Source organism: Balaenoptera ricei, chromosome 11, assembly GCF_028023285.1.
Source record: "Balaenoptera ricei isolate mBalRic1 chromosome 11, mBalRic1.hap2, whole genome shotgun sequence".
NCBI lineage: Eukaryota > Metazoa > Chordata > Mammalia > Artiodactyla > Balaenopteridae > Balaenoptera > Balaenoptera ricei.
In genome coordinates, this window is record NC_082649.1 from 39,953,329 (window position 1) to 39,975,852 (window position 22,524).

At 41.6% G+C, this 22,524-nt stretch overlaps 1 protein-coding gene across 13 annotated transcripts in view; it reads right to left on the reverse strand.

Annotated features, from left to right (window-relative positions):
* Window positions 1-22,524, reverse strand: part of ANKS1A (ankyrin repeat and sterile alpha motif domain containing 1A) — a 191,653-nt gene that overhangs the window by 135,310 nt on the left and 33,819 nt on the right. Inside the window, exon 1 of one of the 13 annotated variants that reach the window (XM_059938885.1) lies at window positions 5,794-5,857. The exons of the other annotated variants lie outside the window; for them this stretch is intronic. Within the exon in view, the coding sequence (XP_059794868.1) occupies window positions 5,794-5,843 (50 nt within the window). The 5' untranslated portion in view covers window positions 5,844-5,857. Of the gene's footprint in view, window positions 1-5,793; window positions 5,858-22,524 lie in introns of those variants that run through there. 13 annotated transcript variants of the gene reach the window in all.

The following is a 22,524-nucleotide window of genomic DNA, read 5'->3' on the forward strand; positions in this document are numbered from 1 at the left end:
CAAAAAGAGGTGAAGCCACTTGCCCAAGGACACACAGCTACCCTGAGGAGCCAGCATGAAAACCTGTTCTGCCTGACCCTTAAATCTACATTACTCGATTTACCACCTACCGAAATCAACAGTCTGATTTAAATAACTATTGTTTCATATAACCATTCTGTTAATAATGCAAGCCTTAAAAAGTCTATGGACTCTAAAAAGTTCTACAAATATCTCTGTGTTGACCCCTAATATGTATGTATGCCTTTGTGCACACGTATGCTTAGCAATTACTGACAAAAATTTAGAGACTGACTCAAAGCCAAGACTTATTATGACTCTAAACTGTAATACGAACTAAAAATACCACACTCCAAGCTGGTTCTTTGGAAAGATCAATGCAACTGATAAATATCTAGCTGAGCTAACCAAGGAAAAAAAAAAAGAGAAGACACAAATTACTACTATAAAAAATGAGAGAGGGGCCATCACTACCAATTCCATGGCTTTAAAAAGATAAAAGAATATTAAAAACAATATGCCCACAAATGTGGTAAATTACATGAAATGAACTAATTCCTACCAAAATTCACACAAGAAGAAATACAGCATCTGAATGGGCCTATATCTATTAAAGAAACTGAATCAATAATTAATAACCTTACAAAACACAAAGCACCCAGCCCAAATGGTCACATTGGTGAATTCTAAGAACCACTGAAGAAATGATACCAATTCTCTGCAATCTACTCCAGAAAATAGAACCAGCGGGAACACTTCCTAACTCATCCTATGAGGGCAGAATTAACGTAACATTAAAACCAGACAAAGACATTAAAAGAAAAGAAAATGACAGACCAATATCTCTGATTCAACATTTGAAAACCAGTTAACGTAATCCATCATGTCAACAGGATAAAGAAGAAAAATCATATAGGATCATAGCAACATATGCAGAAAAAGCATTTGACAAAATCCAACACCCACTCATGATAAAAATTCTCAGAAAACTAGGAATGGAGAGGAACTTCTTCAACTTGATAAAGAACATCTATACATAAACTTACAGCTAACATCATACGTAACAGTGAGAAACTAGATATTTTTCCCCTAAGATCAGAAACAAGACAAAGATGTCCCCTCTTACCACTTCTATTTAACATGGTACTGGAAGTCCTAGCTAAAGCCATAAGAAAAGGAAATAAAAGGTATTCAGATTGGGAAGGAAGAAATAAGACTGTCTTTGTTTGCAGATGATATAATTTGCTATGTAGAAAATCCTGAAGAAGCAACAACAACAAAAAATCTCCTGGACCTAAGCAATTATAGCAAGATTACAGGATACAAGGTTAGTATACAAAAGTCAACTGTTTTCTCACATACCAGCAATGAACAATTAGAATTATAAATTAGAATTTGAAAAACATAATACTATTTACATTAATTAGCACTAAAAATTAAATAATTTATTATAAATCTAACAAAATATGAACAAGACCTATATGAAGAAAATTACAAAACTCTGATAAAAGAAACCAAAGTCTAAATAAATGAAGAGGTATTCCATGTTTGTAAACAGGAAGACTCAACATTATTAAGATATCAATTCTTCCCAATTTGATTTATAGATTCAACACAATCCCCATAAAAATCCCAGCACGTTATTTTGTAAATATCAACAAAATGATTCTAAAGTTTATATGGAAAAGCAAAAGATCCAGAATAGCCAACATAATATTGAAGGAGAAGAACAAAGTTGGAGGACTGACGCTACTGGACCTCAAGACTTACTGTAAAGCTGCAGTGATCAAGACAGTGTGGTACTGGCAAAAGAAAAGTCAAACAGATCAACGGAAGAGAATAGAGAGCCCAGAAATAGACCCGCACAAATTTGGTCAACTGACCTTTGACAAAACAGCAAAGGTAATTCAATGGAGAAAGACTAGACTTTTCAAAAAATGGTGCTGCAACAATTGGACAACCACATGCAAAAAAATGAATCTAGACATAAACTTTATACCTTTCATGAAAATTAACTTAAAATGAATCATAGCCCTAAATGTAAAATGCAAAACTATAAAACTTCTAGAAGATAACACAGGATAAAATCTAGGTAACTTTGGGTTTGGCAATGACTCTATAGATACAACACCAAAAGCACAATCCATGAAAGAAAAAATTGATAAGTTGGACGTCATTAGAATTAAAAACTTCCACTCTGTGAAAAACACTGTTAACAGAAAGAAAAGACAAGCCACACATTGGGAGAAAATCTTTGCATAACACATATTTGATAAAGGACATGTATCCAAACATATTAATAACTCTTATAATTCAACAATAAGAAAACAGGGACTTCCCTGGTGGTCCGGGTAAGACTCCGCACTCCCAATGCAAGGGGCCCAGGTTCGATCCCTGGTCAGGGAACTAGATCCCACATGCATGCCGCAACTAAGAGTTTGCCACAACTAAGAGTCTGCATGCAGGACTTCCCTGGTGGCGCAGTGGTTAAGAATCCGCCTGCCAATGCAGGGGACACGGGTTCGAACCCTGGTCCGGGAAGATCCCACATGCCGCAGAGCAAGTAAACCCGTTCACCACAATTACTGAGCCTACACTCTAGAGCCCGCGGGCCACAACTAGTGAGCCTGCGTGCTACAACTACTGAAGCCTACGCGCCTAGAGCCCATGCTCCGCAACAAGAGAAGGCACTGCAGTGAGAAGTCTGCGCATCGCAATGAAGACCCAACGCAGCCAAAAAAATAAAATAAAATAGATAATAAGACAGATCAACTGTTCGATGTGGAAAGGTTTCCAAACCATAAAAAAAAAAAAAAAAAGAGTCTGCATGCCGCAAACAAGTAGTCTGCACGCCGCAACCAAGTAGTCTGCATGCCGCAACAAAGATCCCACATGCCGCAACTAAGACCCGGCAGAGTCAAAATAAATAAATAAATAAAATATTTTTAAGAAAACAAACAATCCACGATACAAAAATCAATATACAAAAATCTTTTGCATTTCTTATACAGTAATAATGAATTATCAGACAGAGAAATTAAGAAAACAATCTCATTTACAATTGCATCAAAAAGTATAAAATATCTAGGAATAAATTTAACTAAGGAGGTGAAAGACTTGCACACTGAAAACTACTTTAAGACACTGATGAAAGAAACTGAAGGCACAAACAAATGGAAAGATAGTCTGTGCTCATAGATTGGAAGAATTAATATTGTTAAAATGTCCGTACTACCCAAAGCAATCTACAGATTCAATGTAATCTCTATCAAAATTCCAATGGCTTTTTCCACAGAATTAGAAAAAACAATTCTAAAATTTGTACAGAACCACAAAAGACCCCAAATAGCCAAAGCAATCTTGAGAAAGAAGAACAAAGCCGAAGGCATCATACACTCTGATTTCAAATTATTACAAAGCTACAGTAATCAAAACACAATGGTATTGGCATAAAAACAGACACATAGATCACTGGAACAGAATAAGAGAGCCCAGAAATAAACCCACGTATATATGGCCAATTAATTTATGACAAAGGAGCCAAGAATATACAACGGGGAAAGGACAATCTCTTCAAAAATGGTGTTGGGAAAACTGGACAGCCACATACAAAAGAATGAAACTGAATCGCTATCTTACACCATACACAAAAATTAACTCAAAATGCGTTAAAGAGTTGAATGTAAGACCCAAAACCATAAAACTCCTCAAAGAAAACATAGGCAGTAAGCTCCCTGATGTTGGTCTTGGTGATGATTTTTTTGGATCTGACACCAAAAGCAAAAATAAACAAGTGAGACTACATCAAATTAAAAAGCTTCTGCACAGGGACTTCCCTGGTGGTCCAGTGGTAAAGAATCCGCCTTACAATGCAGGGGACATGGGTTCAATCCCTGGCCAGGGAACTAAGATCCAACATGCCGTGGGGCAACTAAGCCCATGCGCCACAAATACAGAGCCCACGTGCCCTGGAGCCTGCAGGCCACAACTAGAGAGAAGCCCGCGGGCCACAACAAAGAGCCCGAGCGCCGCAACGAAAGATCCCACATGCCTCAACTAAGAGCCAACGCAACCAAAAAAAAAATTTTTTTTAAATAAATAATAATAAATCTTTAAAAAGAAAAGCTTCTGCACACCAAAAGAAACCATCAACAAAATAAAAAGGCAACCTACTGAATGGAGAAAACATCTGCAAATCATGTATCTGATAAGGGGCTAATATCCAATATATAGAAGAACTCATACAATTCAATACCAAAAATAAAAAAAAAATCTAATTAAAAAATGGACAGAAGATCTGAATAGACATTTTCCAAAGAAGACATACAGATGGCCAACAGACACATGGAAAGATGTTCAACACCACTAATCATCAGGGAAATGCAAATCAAAACCATAATGAGATATCACTTCACATCTGTCAGAATGGTTATTATCAAAAAAACAAGAAACATCAAGTTTTGGCAAGGACGTGGAGAAAGGGGAACCCTTGTGCACTGTTGGTGGAAACGTAAATTGGTACCCCCACTATGGAAAACAGTATAGAGGCTCCTCAAAACTTACTGTGGGGGGCTTCCCTGGTGGCGCAGTGGTTGAGAATCTGCCTGCTAATGCAGGGGACACGGGTTCGAGCCCTGGTCTGGGAAGATCCCACATGCCGCGGAGCAACTGGGCCCATGAGCCACAATTACTGAGCCTGCGCGTCTGGAGCCTGTGCTCCGCAACAAGAGAGGCCGCGACAGTGAGAGGCCCGTGCACCGCGATGAAGAGTGGCCCGCGCTCGCCGCAACTAGAGAAAGCCCTCGCACAGAAATGAAGACCCAACACAGCCAAAAATAATTAATTAATTAATTTCAAAACAAAAACAACTGTGGTGATCATTTCACAATGTATGCAAATATTGAATTATTATGTGTACACTTAAAGCTAATATAATGTTATACGTCAATTATACCTCAATTAAAAAACAAAGAAGGAAAACAAACCCGCTTTTAAAATGGGCAATGACTTCCCTGGTGGCGCAGTGGTTAAGAATCTGCCTGCCAATGCAGGGGACACGGGTTCAAGCCCTGGTCCAGGAAGATTCCACATGCCGTGGAGCAACTAATCCCGTGTGCCACAACTACTGAGCCTGTGCTCTAGAGCCCGCGAGCCACAACTACTGAGCCCGTGTGCCACAACTACTGAAGCCCACGTGCCTAGAGCCTGTGCTCTGCAACAAGAGAAGCCACCACAATGAGAAGCCCGTGCACAGCAACGAACAGTAGCCCCTGATCGACGCCAACTAGAGAAAAGCCCGTGTGCAGCAACGAAGACCCAATGCAGCCAAAACTAATTTATTAAAAAAAAAAAAAAAAAAGAATCCACCTGCCAATGCAGGGGACACGGGTTCGAGCCCAGGTGCAGGAAGATCCCACATGTCGTGGAGCAAGTAAGCCCATGCGCCACAACTACTGAGCCTGTGCTCTAAAGCCCACGTGCCACAACTACTGAAGCCTGCGCGCCTAGAGCCCGTGCTCTGCAACAAGAGATGCCACCGCGATGAGAAGCCCATGTACCACAACAAAGAGTAGCCCCTGCTCTCCGCAACTAGAGAAAGCCCACGCTCAACAACGAAGACCCGACGCAGCCAAAAATATATAAATAAATTTTAAAAAATAAAATGGGCAAAAGATCTGAACAGACACCTTACCAAAGATATACGGACGACAAAGAAGCATATGAAAAGTTGTGCTACATCATATGTCATTAGGGAAGTACAAATTAAAACAACAATGAAATACAAGTACGCACCTATTAGAAGGGCTAAAATCCAAAACACAACACCAAATGCTGGCGAGCATGGGGAGCAACGAGACTCATTGCTGGTGGGAACGCAGTGAAAACAGCCTGTTTGAAATCTCGCTTGGCAGCTGCTTACAAAGCTAAATATAGGTTTACCACATGATCCAGTAATCATGCTCCTAGGTATTTACTTATATGAGCTGAAAATTTATGTCCAAACAAACACTTGCACATGAATGTCTATAGCAGCTTTATTCATAATTGTCAAAACTTGGAAGCAATCAAGATGAACTTTAATAGGTGAATGGATAAACTGTGGTATATCCAGACAATGAAATATTGTTCAGTGATAAAAGGAAATGAGTTAACAAGGCAAAAAAGACATGGAGGAACCTTAAACGCATATTACTAAGTGAAAGAAGCCAATCTGAGAAGGCTACATACTGTATGATTCCAAGTATATGACATTCCATTAAAGGCAATACTACAGAGACAAAAAAAGATCAGTGGTTGCCAGGGGTTCAGGGGGTTTCGAGGAAGGATGAACAGATGAAACACAGAACATTTTTATGTCAGTGAAACTATCTCGTGTGATACTGTAATGGTGGATGCATAACATTATGTATTTGTCAAAACCCAAAGAACTGTACAATACCAAGAGTAAACCCTGGGACTTCCCTGGTGGTCCAGTGGGTAAGACTCTGTGCTCCCAATGCAGGGGGCCTGGGTTTGATCCCTGGTCAGGGAACTAGATCCCACATGCGGCAACTAAGAGCCCACATGCCGCAACTAAGACCCGGCACTGCATGCATGTATGCATGAATGAATGAATAAATAAATAGAGTGAGCCCTAACAGACTTTAGTTAACAATAACATATCAATATTGGTTCATCAATTACAACAAATGTACCACCCAGCCAAGATGTTAATGCCACACACACACACAATATTAGTAATACGGGAAACTGGGGGGGGGTGAGGGAGAGAAGGAGCATAGAGGAACTTTCTACACTTTCTGGGCAATTTTTCTACAAACCTAAAACTGCTCTAAAAATGAAGTCTATTAAAAAAAAACCCCGGGGGCTTCCCTGGTGGCGCAGTGGTTAAGAATCTGCCTGCCAATGCAGGGGACACAGGTTTGAGCCCTGGTCTGGGAAGATCCCACATGCCGCGGAGCAACTAAGCCCGTGAGCCACAACTACTGAGCCTGCGCGTCTGGAGCCTGTGCTCTGCAATGGGAGAGGCCGTGACAGTGAGAGGCCCGCGCACCGCGATGAAGAGTGGTCCCCGCTCGCCGCAACTGGAGAAAGCCCTCGCACAGAAACGAAGACCCAACACAGCCAAAAATAAATAAATAAATTTATTTTAAAAAAACCAAAATAAACAAACAAACAAAAAAACCCCACACTCCCTAAAAATGAACACTAATGCCAGAAGTAACAATGTACAATGTATAATCCAAAACATGAAGAAAAGAATCAGTATCAGGATGAAACAAGAGTGGCACAATTTAAATGCAAGTCAGGATCCTAACTTTCCATCAGCTGCTTGCAGGCTTCAGTTCTCAACTGAGGGATCAGTCAAAGAAAAGTGGATGCAATTACACAAAATCAAAATATTAGAGATAAAAGAAACTGTAAAGATCACGTACCCCACTCACTCACTTTTTAGATTGAGAGCACGAAACCTAAATGTTTAAACTCCTGTCTTAGCTCCTAGAAGCCAATAGATCTCATCTCTGTTAAGCTACTAACCTCAAATCTAGACCATAAACCCAAGAGACTTTTTGAGCTCTAGCCACTTGTAATGACTGTTCGTGGCAATCTCCAATTACTCTGTCATGTGCTGCTAAGTCATGAGTTGTTCTAGAGAGAGCTGGTAAAGTAGAGAAAAATCTCCCTTGGAATGTAGTTCCTCAAAGAAATAAGAGATGGCCAAGGTATGCTCAGAAGACACCAAAATATTTTCACTGAAGGATGGCATGAGAAATTGCCCCTGACTACTAAGCTACTCCTAAAGGACTATGAAAGGAAATGAAACATAACAAGCTCCAAAAACTGAAGGCAACCACTGCTTAAAACCCCTCTGCACGCAAAGGTTACAACTAGGACAATGTTACTCAGAATCTAATACTTTGTAGGCTAGGGATATTATGAAGCTCTAATGTAATGTATCACTTCTAACAACCACAACAACTACAATGAGAACAGCTCCTGCAAGAGCCAGTTCTCAATTCAATTCCCCCGACTCCATACAGGGTGTGGTCAGTCCCATTCCCAGCACAACCTGACCACGTCCCTCTCAGGTTTCCTAGCCCAGGTCACACACTCTGCTGCTTCGTGACATCTTAAAGATGTCTTTAAAGAATGAGTAGCAGACTTCCTTGGTGGCGCAGTGGTTAAGAATCCATCTACCAATGCAGGGGACACGGGTTCGAGCCCTGGTCCGGGAAGATCCCACATGCCGCGGAGCAACGAAGCCTGTGCGTCACAACTACTGAGCCTGTGCTCTAGAGCCCACGAGCCACAACTGCTGAAGCCCGCATGCCTAGAGCCTGTGCTCTGCAACAAGAGAAGCCACCGCAATGAGAAGCCTGTGCACCGCAACGAAGAGTAGCCCCCGCTCACCACAACTAGAGAAAGCCCATGTGCAGCAACGAAGACCCAACACAGCCAAAAGTAAATTAATTAATTAATTAATTATTTTAAAAGAAAGAATGAGTAGCTGTCAATTTTAAAGAATGACTAAAGTTATACCAGGAATGTCAGGAGTTTTGAACATCAGAGAATCTGATATAGCCATTAACAGATTAAACAATAAAAACTATACATCCCTTTCATTAGATATAAAATACTTTATGATTCAACACTCATTCATGATAAAAAACTTCTTCAAATTAACTAATGTCAATAATATATTAAATGGAAAAAAACAAGTTGCAGATATGTATCACCATTAAAACAAAAATGGAATAAATCTGTCTAAGCATGGTTAAAAAAAAATCTGAAAAAAATATACATAAAACTGCTGTAAGGACTGAAGGGAGGAAGAGACACTATGGATTGTTATATTTGACTTTTTTGATTGTGAGGATGTATTAGTCTAACAAATTTAAAATGGTATTTTTGTTTTAGAAAAGTTAGACTCAATAGTATGCCTAATCATGGCCCATTTAACTTTATATCAAACATACAGAAAAGACCATCTACTAAGAATCATCAGGAAAAAAGTATTCCTCAATTATATAGATCAGTGCAAATTAAATCATCTCTCATTTCCATTTTTCCTCCAAATCCTCATCCTTGTCATATGGGTCACATGCAGCCTCCCACAGGTGGCTCAAGGATAAAGGTCATACCACGTATGTTGCCTTGAACGCTGTGAACATTGATTAAATACATTTTTCAAGAGAAACAATGTGAAACAGCACATTCCAGGCTTCTTGGATCCGTCTTCAGGTCAGTGAACTATACCGGTCAACTCAGAGTGCTCAGCGAGGTTAGGAATGTCTAATTAATCTTTTCATTATCTTCCAAATTTATGGGCAGTTGTTTTCCAGAACTCACTACGTGGAATCTCAACTTTAGAGACACAACGTACTCACCAGACAGTGCAAAACACACTCTGTTCTTAAAACCACATAGCTGCTTATCTTATGGCTATTCTTGGCTCAAAAGACAAGTGAGAAGTGTCTGAGAAGTCTGGAAATGAGAACATCAGTGGCCATCTAACCAGGACACAGATGACTGAAACTCATTAAGCTGCACCATCACACTTCATCCAAACCCTGCTCAAGTGGCCTCAGCCACTGCCCACAAGAGCTGGGAGCAGAAGTCATATTTCTTAGATGAGCAAGATGTGAAAAGCCCACAGAAACAGAAAATGCTCCTTACTCTTCAAGAATGCTGTGCCTCATTTTTGCACTATCAACTGCTTTGCAGATATTTCTTCTAAGCAGATCGGGAAACCATTAACAATACCATGTGAATAAATGAAAAGCATACAGTATCCTTAGCATATTCCCCAAAACTTTTTATTTCTGATTACTTGAAAGCAAATAGTAGAAGGCAACTAAATACTTCACCATGGTGCATATTATAATATTGCTAAGACAAACTGGACTCTTTTTTTTTTTTATTTTTTTTATTTTTGGCTGTGTTGGGTCTTCGTTTCTGTGCGAGGGCTTTCTCTAGTTGCGGCGAGCGGGGGCCACTCTTCATCGCGGTGCACGGGCCTCTCACTGTCGCGGCCTCTCCCGCTGCGGAGCACAGGCTCCAGACGCACAGGCTCAGTAGCTGTGGCTCACTGGCCTAGCCGCTCCGCGGCATGTGGGATCTTCCCGGACCGGGGCACGAACCCGTGTCCCCTGCATTGGCAGGTGGATTCTTAACCACTGTGCCACCAGGGAAGCCCTGGACTAATTCTTGATGAAAATATTTATCAGATGCATAGTGCAACCTACATGTCCATTGAATCAACAAGATCTGCAAGCAAATTTCACAAATGTGATGAAATAGATACTAGGATCAAATTAAGTAAGTTTGTCGAGAAGACGTGCGAAATCACTCCATAAAGCAGTTGAAGAGACTTCCATTCCCCTGTCTGCAGGAGGCAGCATGCATTCTGATCTGTTCCATCCCAAGAAGCAAAGGGCCTGCCCTGCAGGGAAGGGCCCCTGTGACAGCTCTTGCTAGTGATTAGGCCCTAAGCCTGTCTGCTCTAGATGTGAAACTTAGGGAGCTTATTTGGCTGCAGATCAAGGCCACAACTGTCAAGCATCTTTATTGGTAATAAAAGTGATATTCCTATCTCCATCTGTCTGACTGTGTGAATTCCACTCTTTTCAATTGTTTCAGAAACAACTAAGAAGAGGTTTTTTTTTTTTTTATGTATAGAAGTACATCTCACTTTACTGTACTTTGCTGTATTGTGCTTCACAGACGTTGCAGGTTTTTTGTCTTTTTAATTTTATTGAAGTATAGTTGATTTACAATGTTGTGGAGAGGTATTCTTTAATTGGCTTCATCACACCTCATAAAACCCACCTCCAAAAGAACCTAAAATCAGTGCTCTTAGCCCTTATATAATCTACGATCAAATGTTTTTAGAACAAAAATTCATAATTCTTAGGAGAACCAGTTTATAATGCTGTAACTACTTATGAGATGAGTTTCAAAGACACACTAGTTCGTCAGGCTCTTCGAAACTCAGAGAGAAAAACAAAACAAAACAAAACAACGGCAAAAAAACACAACAGCAATGTGAGAACAACTGGAGTATCCCAAAAGTCAGAAAACAAATAAAACTGAGTAAAAAATTAAAATTCAAATGTGATAAACATCTGTCTGTGGGCAGGGGGAACAGGATGATTTGTGCCAGGACAGGGACAATGACACAGGCTTTCTCCACAGAACCATTTCACACCATTCCTCAAGGGAGAGGACAGCTCTCTTTGGGGAAGATACTGGAGACCTCCCCTACCCCTTAACTCTAAAAAAGCCTAATACGATTGATTTTTTTTTTAAGCCTCAGTTGAACAGGCCTAAAAGGATTGTTCCCTAACTGCTTGATGCCTGAAATTCTTCCAAGAAAAAGAAAAGCCTTTTAAACTGCAATTAGAAGTAAATGGCTTAAAATGTGCTTTAAAATGGTTGAGAAGTAATGCATTTGCTACAACTCTATTTTATCTAATTATGAATAAATGACATCAGAGCCATCCTGGCTTAGATGGAGGGAAGGAGATGAGAACACAAGGGCAATAGGTGCCTTTAGTGGGAGAGAGGTCACTGCAGAGGGAGGTGCAGGTTGGGGTGGGAGAGAAGGATGTAAAACCATTATTTAAAATGATGATGTACTAGAAAACTCAATGACAAAGGAAAGTGTCCATGACATATACCGGACCAAGTTATAGAACAGGAAAGGCTACAAGGTAACTGACTTAGCTCAGGCCCTGGGACCTTGTCCTAATAAGTTTCCCCACCACGGATACCATAAAGAGTGTCGTCACAGGCTTCCCTGGTGGCGCAGTGGTTAAGAATCCACCTGCCAATGCAGGGGACACGGGTTCGAGCCCTGGTCCGGGAAGATTCCACATGCCGTGGGGCAACTAAGCCCGTGCACCACAACTACTGAGCCTGCGCTCTAGAGCCGAGCCACAACTACTGAGCCCACGTGCCACAACTACTGAAGCCCATGTGCCTAGAGCCCATGCTCTGCAACAAGAGAAGCCACCGCAATGAGAAGCCCACGCACCACAACGAAGAGTAGCCCCTGCTCACCACAACTAGAGAAAGCCCGTGCATAGCAACGAAGACCCAACACAGCCAAAAATAAATAAATTAAATTAAATTAAATTTTAAAAAGTGTCGTTAGATTAATTTTCCTAAAGCTGGAGTCTGATTATTGCTAGTCCACTCCAAAACCTTCAGTAGCATCCCTCTTCCTTCGAAATGAGGTCAAAATGATTCAGTGAAGGATTGATGACTTGTGTGATCCAGCCACAACTTATTTTTCCCAATCTTATTTTCTTCTTTACTACGTTATACCCCATTGCTTCAGCAAAATTTAGCTTTTCTCCAAACGCACAGTCTCTTCCACTTCAGTGCTTTCCTCATCCGTCTCTCTCCCCAGACTGCCCTGTGCCTCAATTCTCTTCCTTCGAAGGCTACAGTTCGCACTTTAGCTTCTCTGGTCCTCCATCCACAGAACAAGGCCTACTGTGTGTCAGGCACTCTGCTGAGGCTGTACCTAAATTATATTGTTCAATCTTCACAACTACCCTGTGACGTAGGTACTTTTTTGGGGGGGGCGGGCGGTGGGCTGTGCCGAGCCACTTGCGGGATCTTAGTTACCCGACCAGGGATTGAACCTGTGCCCTTGGCAGTGAAAGCTCGGAGTCCCAACCACTGGACCACCAGAGAATTCCCCTGAAGTAGGTACTTATCATCCCTAAATACCAGAAGAAGAAACTGTCTTAGAGAAATAAAATATTGTAGTCCCCCCTTAGTCATAAGGGATACGTTCCAAAACCCACAGTGGATGCCTGAAACCACGGATAGTGCTGAACCTCACGTATACGATATTTGTTCCTATATGCACATACCTATGATAGAGATTAATTTATAAATTAGGCACAATAAGAGAATAGCCAAATCGATAGCATCACTACTCTTGCACTTTGGGGCATTTTTTTTTTTTTTTTTTTGGCTGCGTTGGGTCTTCGTTGCTGTGCGTGGGCTTTCTCTAGCTGCGGCGAGCAGGGGCTACTCTTCATTGTGGTGCGCAGGCTTCTCATTGCGGTGGCTTCTCTTGTTGCAGAGCACAGGCTCTAGGCGCACAGGCTTCAGTAGTTGTGGCACGAGGGCTCAGTAGTTGTGGCGCGTGGGCTTAGTTGCTCTGCGGCATGTGGGATCTTCCCAGACCAGGGCTCGAACCCATGTCCCCTGCATTGGCAGGCGGATTCTTAACCACTGAGCCACCAGGGAAGCCCTGGGGCCATTATTAATTAAAATAAGGGTTTATCACACAAGCACTTCGATGCTGCAACAGTCGATCTGATAACCCAGACAGCTTCTAAGTGACTAATAGGCAGGTAGCATATACAGTGTGGATACGCTGGACAAAGAGATGGTTCACATACCAGGTAGGATGGAGCAGGATGGGGTAAGATTTCACCACACTTCCCAGAACAGTGTGCTATTTAAAACTTATGAAATAGTTACTTCTAGAATTTTCTATTTAATATTTTTGGACAGCAGTTGACCGTGGGTAACAAATCACAGAAAGCTTAACCGCAGATGGGGGGACTACTGTAACTTGTCCAAGGTTCCTACAATAATAAGCAGTAAATGAGGATTTGAATTCAGGCACTCTGACTCCAGAGCCCAAAGCCATAACCACTGAGCCTTTCAGTGCTACATATCCAGAAGGACTCTCTTCTCTCCTCTCAACTTCCATTATCCTTTATCTGTTTACACTAGTTAATGATAATAGAATAAAAAGTGAGGTGATATGTATGTATCCATATGCATTTTGCACATGTATGTATGTAATATGTATATACGTGTCTCTCTAGACTCTAAGGCACTTGAGACCAAGGTCCATCTGTGTGAGATCTGTTTTTGTATCTGCTTGGTATCCAAAACAGTGCCCTGCTCATATAGGTGGGTACTGGATAAAATGTTCTATGAATAAATGAAGCTATGTTATCAGTCCTATGCTCTGTTTTTCAAACAAGTAGTTTCTTACAAAAGTTTGGCTCCCAAGGAGTTCACTTATCTAGGTGTCAAGAGGGATGTATTTCACATTAACTGATAGCAATGAAGCCGTTAGTCCTATACAAGTTGGGGATGAGGTGAATGAATAGTGAAGGAACTAAATATCCTTAAGAGCTATTGCCTCTATTAAAATATATTAGAGACTTCTCATAAGAATTAGAAACCCCAGGTTGGTTTGAAATTACGGTAGTGCTTTGACCATTAAGGAAGGAAACACATCATAGGCACTGGATTAGTCTGGCAATGGAAGCAAATGAACAGTTGAAGGGGGATTTGAATTTTTTTTCTCCTCTGCCTGGAAAGACTATAGAGAATTGGATGTCAAGGTAATGACCTCAATATTATATCCCAAGTCATCAACAGCTGGAGGTCCTTCACCAGCCTCCCACTGACAGTCACAGACCCCTGCGTTCCCATCTGCTGCAGAGGCAACAGGGCTCTTAAGAGGAAAGGCACAGTCAAAATCTTATAGTCTCCAGACTCTCCACCTTGATGGCAGCAGAGGTCACTCTACTTCTGCAGACCCTCTGGCCTGTATTTCCCCCCACTGGAGATAAGGGTTCACCAGCAGGATGTGTGCTCTTTCAATGCACCCTACAGATCGTGGGGTGCTGAGCACTCTAAAATAAGCTCCTGAAGCCCCTTACCAGTCGCTAGGGACATGCTAATCCCATCACCACTTCACCAGGGGGGTATTTTATTTTATTTTATAATTAATTTTTATTGGAGTATAGCTGCTTTACAATGTTGTGTTTCTGCTATACAGCAAAGTGAATCAGTTATTCATATATCCACTTTTTTATTTTTCTTAATTTTTATTGGAGTATAGTTGCTTTACAATGTTGTGTTTCTGCTATACAGCAAAGTGAATCAGTTATTCATATATCCACTTTTTTTTTTTTTTTTCCTCCTGCTCTTTTCTCCACCTTAGACTTTTTTTATAGCTACTTTTTTATTTTTATTTATTTATTTATTTTTGGCTATGCTGGGTCTTCGGTTCGTGCGAGGGCTTTCTCTAGTTGTGGCAAGTGGGGGCCGCTCTTCATCGCGGTGCGCGGGCCTTTCACTATCGCGGCCCCTCCCGTTGCGGGGCACAGGCTCCAGACGCGCAGGCTCAGTAGTCGTGGCTCACGGGCCCAGCCGCTCCGCGGCATGTGGGATCCTCCCAGACCAGGGCTCGAACCCGCGTCCCCTGCATTAGCAGGCAGACTCTCAACCACTGCGCCACCAGGGAAGCCCCCACTTTTTTTTTTTATATTAACTTTTTTTTTTTTAAACTTTGGGTTTATTTATTTATTTATTTATGGCTGTGTCGGGTCTTCATTTCTGAGAGAGGGCTTTCTCTAGTTGTGGCAAGTGGGGGCCACTCTTCATCGCGGTGCGTGGGCCTCTCATTATCGCGGCCTCTCTTGTTGCGGAGCACAGGCTCCAGACGTGCAGGCTCAGTAATTGTGGCTCACGGACCTAGTTGCTCCACGGCATGTGGGATCTTCCCAGACCAGGGCTCGAACCCGTGTCCCCTGCATTGGCAGGCAGATTCTCAACCACTGCACCACCAGGGAAGCCCCCACTTTTTTATTTTTCTTAATTTTTATTGGAGTATAGTTGCTTTACAATGTTGTGTTAGTTTCTGCTGTACAGCAAAGTGAATCAGCTATACGTATACATATATCCCCTCTTTTCTGGATTTCCTTCCCATTTAGGTCATCACAGAGCATTGAGTAGAGTTCCCTGTGCTATACAGTAGGTTCTTATTAGCTATCTATTTTATATAGTAGTGTATATATGTCAATCCCAATCCCCCAATTCATCCCACCCCCAACCTTCCCCCAGGGGGGTACTTTAAATAAATAACTTGCACCTTCTTTCTTTTAAGGTTTTCCTTACACAGCTGGTAGCCAGAGCTATTTAGGAAGTTATCAACGATACTTTTAATATTGAAATGCTGGTGTGTATTTAACCCAGTGGGGCTTTTAACAACGTATATTAATTTAAAATGTTTATGTTTTCAGGATTTGCTTAAAGATAAGAGACAACTAAAGCTACAGAAAAGAGGAGCCCAAATATTAAGCCGTTCCCTTTCTCATAATTCAAGTACAAATGACAAAGTCCAACAATGTCGGCAAGTCCTGGCTCCACCTCTTATCTCAGTAGTTTTTAATACAAACTAACACAAGGGTAGTCTTACTTCTGATTCAGAAGATGGGGCATTAAAAAATGTAAACCAGCCCATCCCTGTGCAGAGAAGCATGAAAAGAGAGTCATGTCCAAAGGACAGAACCCCAAAGGTTTTCTTACATTAGAGACAATGTGAATGGCCTCACATAGCCACTCCTCTAAGAAGGGAAATAAGAACAGATAGAAGAAGAAACCTGAGCGGCCTGACGTTTGAAATACCTAGAAAAAGTGATTCACAGCAGTCTTGTCAAATAAAATGGGAAGGAAGAAGAGGGGGATAAGGCTGGGGGGGCAGGGGAAGATGATTGTTTTAGCTGAGATGTGGACAGGTTTTTTTTCTTTAAATACCTTAGCCAAGAGAAACAGGTTTCACATGTGTAAGAGCAAGGACAGCTTGGTTCAGAGCCAACTTGTCATGAAGCCCAGTTTCCAACACTTACTAAGAGGCCAAGTTGCAAGGATGTTTTTTCTTGCATGAGGTTCCGGGGGAGGGGATGTAGGGAAGCCCCTTAAGCTACATGTAAATACAAATGAGAAAATGAACAATAACTAGACAGGGTCCTTGAGTAAGCCCAAAATAGTTTAAAGCTAACCAAGCTCTAGGCAAGATCCAAAGACCTCGGTGAATAAAAAAAACTATTTCACCCAGTGTTGTAAGTATCCTGGGAGCTAAAGTGAGGGCTTCCATCCTCATCGGCTCCCTGGAAAATGCTTCAATTTGTAAGGAGAGTAAAAGAAAAACCAAAGCTTTCAACTCTCCAACATACATGGTTAGACAGTTAGTTATGGAGGTTCTTCAATTCTTTTCCCTTTCTCCAAGTCAGTCCCCTGAACACCATAGTATAATAGTCTAAGGCCACAATTTCTGGAATAGCAGTCATAAAATATCAGCCATTGACTACCTAAAAAAAAAACCTCACAGTATCCTCAAATGAAAGTAATGTTTAGTTACATTAATTTCCATCTAATTCGTTAGTATTTTTCAAAGGCATTAGCCCTGAAAACTCTTTTGGAAGATGTCAGTCAAAGCCACAAACAACTAGAAGAAAACAGACATTGGTATGATATCGAAGGAAGTCAAGTGCTTGAAGGAAGGGCAGCTGCTTCCAGAACACTTACACTGTTTTCCCGTGTATAAATCCAAAACCACCTTCTTCCCATCACTCTATGCATGACCCCTCTGCCACCTTTTGCATTTAAAAATCTTTTTAAGCTTCCATTTCTAATAGCCGACTTCAAAAAAAATCCATTTAACCAATGACCTTTAGTCTACAAAAGCAGTGATGGAATAATCAGTGACATAAATTTAAATTCCAGACTGCCAAACAAAACTTTCAAAGAGGAGCCACTCTTTCAACTCAACAATAAAAAAGATAAATAACCCAATTCAAATATGGCCAAAGGATATGGAAAGATATCACTCCAAAAAAATATACAAATGGCTAATAAGTAACATGAAAAGTTACTCAATAACATTAGCCATGATGAAAAAGCAAATTAAAAAAATCACTTTATATCCACTAGGATGGCTAAAATATAACAGACAAGAACAAGTGTTAGCAAGGATGTGGAACAATTGGCACCCTTATACATTGCTGGTAGGCTTGTAAAATGGTTCAGCCATGGAAAACAATTTGGCAGGTCCTCAAAAAATTAAATATAGTTATCATACAACTCAGCAATTCACTCCAAGAGAAATGAAGGCATATGGCCCCACAAAAACTTGTATATAAATGTTCAAAGCAGAATTATTCATAATAGCCAAAACATGGAAACAATCTAAATTTTCATCGACTGAGGAATGAATGAGTAAAATGTGACATACCATACAATGGAATATTATTTGGCAACAAAGAAGAATGAAGTACTGATAGTTGCTACAATATAGATGAACCTTGAAAACATTATTCTAAGTAAAAGAATCCAGTCACAAAAGGCCATGTATTGTATGATTCCATTTATGTGAAATGTCCAAAATAGGCAAATCCATAGAGACAGAAAGGAGGTCAGTGGCTACCTGGGGAGACGGAAGGTAAATGAGAAATGAATTCTAATGTGTATGGGGCTTCTTTTTGGAGTGATGAAAATGTTCTGAAATTAGACTGTAGTGATGTTTGTACAATCCTGTGGCTACTAAAAAGAAAAAAAAAAAAGAACCCACTATTTGACTGGTAGTTATAACCAGGTTAAAGACAAGAATAACGCACACACGCGCACACACACACACACACACACACACACACATTATGGCTTATGAATCTCCTGTTATACAAGCAGAACGCTAGGAATCAGGAATCAGAAGCTCTGGAGCTAGAAGGGATCTGAGAAAGCATCCGGACCATCATCTTACCCGTGGAAAAAACTATGGTCAAAAGGGGGAAAATGACCCTGTCTAAGGCAGACTTGAGGCTAGAACTGAAGTCAAGGCCTTACCCATGCCAGATCCTCCAGTCTCTCTAACTTACAACTTGTCAGAACTATCCCAATTGGATCACCCAATTGGCTGCTGGAGGCATCAGCCTCTACAGTGCAGCTCAGCCCTTCTCCAGAGGCTGCAATTGTTTTAAGGCAACTCTCTTGAATCTGTAATATATATTCATTAAACTTTGAATATGGAAAAGGCTAGTCACGCACTTATTAATCTTTTACTATTTTGTGCTTCTTCCTCACCAATTTTCCTGCCCTTTAGCTCTTTGGAAGTGTCCATAACAGAAAGAGGTGTTATTTATTGAGCCATCTCAGTGTGGATTTTTCCCAGGCTTGCACATAGATTACAGGAGACGTTCCTGGATGAAGGAAAGGAGATTCAGCAAACTGGCCCCATCCCTTGCCCCAGACTGGTTGGAAGAAAAGGTACAGTGGTTCCCTCCTCTAACCATTTTGAATCACTCAGGTTTTATAAGATTTAAATACCCCTTAAGACTTGGTGGCTCCTTGAAATAATGCCGTTTGTGGGGAGTTAAAAAAGCAGAAGGGGAGGAGGCAGGGGCTCTTCTACACAAAGATAAAACTTGCTTCTGAGAGTCCTCAAAGCTAAGAAGGCATGAAAGTCCAAGCCCGAAAACAGCCTTTATTTGAGATTAGCGTAAAACGCTTCCCTCGACCAAAGTAATAAGGAAGAAGGGTCATTGCTGATGGGCAGCTGACCAACTAGGAAGGAGACTCAGCTATACCTGTGACCACAATCATGGGAATGAGGCAAAATGATACTTCTTAGGAGATACAACATTCCTAAGTTTGCAAAATTGTGGTTAATTTCCATGAGAGGAACCTGTACGAAGGCCGAGAAGCTGCCTTCCTCAGAGACAAGCAGAGCAGGGAAGAAAGCCAAAGGAAGGGGGGGGGAGACAAATGAGAGTCCCCCACACCCCCTACCCCCATCTCCGTCATCTCCATCAACCCTGAGGCAATCAGGTGTGGTAAGAGTCCGCGTCCCTATTTTACAAAAGGAGTCTGGGATTTAGAAGAATTAAGCAGCCTACCCAGGTCACACAGAGAACGTGGGGCAGGCTGGAGTTTGAATCCTGTTCCGCTGGACTCCACAGCCTGGGCTCACAGTGTCACATGACCACCTGCTCACCTTCCTTCCCATAGAAGCTTCTCTCTCTCCATCCCTTTCCTGTGCGTTATCTATCAGTATTTATGTTGTTGACCCTCCAAACACAGCCCAGGAGAGATGCACCTAGCACCCCCTTGCTAAATCCCTTCCCCCAGTAAGTAATGAGAAAAGTTCAATATTATGAATATTCCAACAGACTGGGAGAGTTTAGGATCATTGGGAAACGATCCCATCAGATGTGGAAACCAACTTCCTGTGCTGGAAACTACCCATTGATTGGTGTAATAAGAAGACCAAAACCTTTCATTTAATTAAAATTGGTCTTCTGGAATCCAACGTGGGGAAGGAGAGAGGGGGAGACAGCTATCGATGAAAGATAACTGAAAAGAAAAATCTCATTCATGAATTTCAAGAAATCATACAGTAGGAACATGGAGATTAAGCCAGAACTACAGGGGAAATAACAGGATAAAAGAGACAAAGCAGTTTAGGGGTTTGGGTCTCATAACTAAAAGTAATGGTTAACCACTATGATCTTTACAACAGAGACAGAGATTAAATATTTCAAAAAGATAAAGAAACAAGACAAAAAATTTAAAGCAAAGCAGCAGATGGCTAAATACTCCAATGACAAAGATGAAAAACAAAACTGCCCCACCAGGATAGATAATCTGCATGGTAAGGCAAGGCAAGTCACTTACCTATCTATATATACATATATGTACATACACTAGAGAAAAACGGGACCTTTTCCCAGGCAGATAGCTGCTACACAAGAAAATCAAACATGGGTCAAATACATTTATTCATCTGTTATAGTATTATCAAGTCCCTACCATACAAGGTTCTTTTGCTTAGGGGAGTCAAAAGTATATGAAATCTAACCAAAGAGGCCTAAATGAGACCCCCACCACAACAAAAAAAGAGTACTGGTTAAACACAAGTGTTGAAAAATGTACTGAAGCATAAAATATATATATGTTGAAAGCTGGCTTGTACTAATAGTATCGAGCATTTATTACATTCCAGATATTGTTTTAAGCACTTAACTGTAAAGCATTTACAGAGATAAGAATTATTATCTTCATTTTACAGGAGGTTTAATAACTAGCCCCAAACCCCACGGCTACTAAATTCTAGGCACTTTACAAAATCTGTCTCACTTCTTCATGACGAGTCTTAACTTCGTTACACATATTTAAAAACCGAGGTTAAAAGAGGTTAAGTGACTTGCCCAAGGTTACACAGCTAGTAAGTGGGTACAGCCAGTGTTCAGGCCAGGTCTATAGCACTCAAAAAAGCATCTGTTCCCTCTTATGTTACCATGTGACATTCCTAAAACAAATTCTTGAGTGGAACTAAAAAGAAGGAACAGAAAATGCCGTCTTCAAAATGGTGGCTCCAGCTAACAGAAGGGAGACCATTAAACAAGGTGATTAGGGGCAGAGGCCCTAGAGCCAACCTGCCAGGACTCAAATCCCAGCCACAATACTCGGTGTGCAACTCTGGGCATGCTGTGCCTCAGTTTCCTCAGCTGTAAAATAGGATAACAACTGTACCCTCTCAGAGGGGTTGTTGGGAAGATTAAATGAGCCAGTACTTGGAAACTTGGAAAATATCAGAACAGTGTCTGACACAAAGCAGTGGGGGCAGGTCGGGGAGGGTGGTAGAGGAAAAAGAAAGAAAGGGGGAAAAAAAATAAAGACTGCTCAAAAAAGAATAATTGAAACAAAGCAAACATGGGTAAGGGCCTTAGCCCAATCCACCCTGCTGTGATAATGCTTTTATTTGGGCTTTTGGGCTAAACCCTGGCCTAGGGGAAGCCAAGGCTCTTCCTTATCGTAACATTGCAGCTTCCCTGTGACATAGTGCTCCTAACAGAGTGATTCCAAGCATGAAAATCTGAGACATTTCAGATGATCCTAGGACGCCTGGGGCTCTAAAAAAAGCTACTCTCTTCTTCCACGGTGTTTCTTCCTTTGCAATCTCAAAAGCAATCACATCACCGGCAGAGCCTGACCATGGTAGTTGAAAGCTTTACAGGGATTTGAAATAGCAGAAGTATGTGGTTTCTGAAGGAAAGGGAAGGCAATATTCCCAACCTCCTCCAAAGTTCAGAGGTTCCCTTATGGAAAACAGCGTTGAAGTCCAAATACCACCTGATACTGAGAAGCCCGTGGCTCAAGAAGGTCCAGGGAAATTGGCAGTAAAGTTGAGCAGGAGCCACTAACAAGTCCCAGGTCTGGGCCCTACATCCTGTGGAGCTGGACACTCAGAGAATGAATGGGGGAAATGGCAGCCTCGCCTCCAGCTACCGCGCTCAAACTTCAGCCCAAAGGAAGCCATCTCGGTTCAGGGAACGGGGCCACTCTTGGGGCTCCTCTTGGTTGTCAGGGGTCATTACTTTCCTGCTCATCGCAAAACCTTCCCCAAACCTGCTCCTCCTCTCCACTCTCCTCTCTCTGACCACTATTTGCACAGCCATTCAGACAGGACTGAAGACTCAGGTCACCTTGCACCTGTCTCCCCTGTGTCTCCATCAGTCATCAAATCCTATGTGTCACAGCACCACCTCAAACACTACCTGCGCCGACCCCTTCCTCTATGCCCATGGCCATCACTCAGTCCCAATCAAAAAGAGGTGAACGATCAGAACAGCTTCCCAGCGGGCCTTCTGCTTCCTGTCACTCACCTCACTCCAACCCACGCTGTGAGTCTCCAGTTGA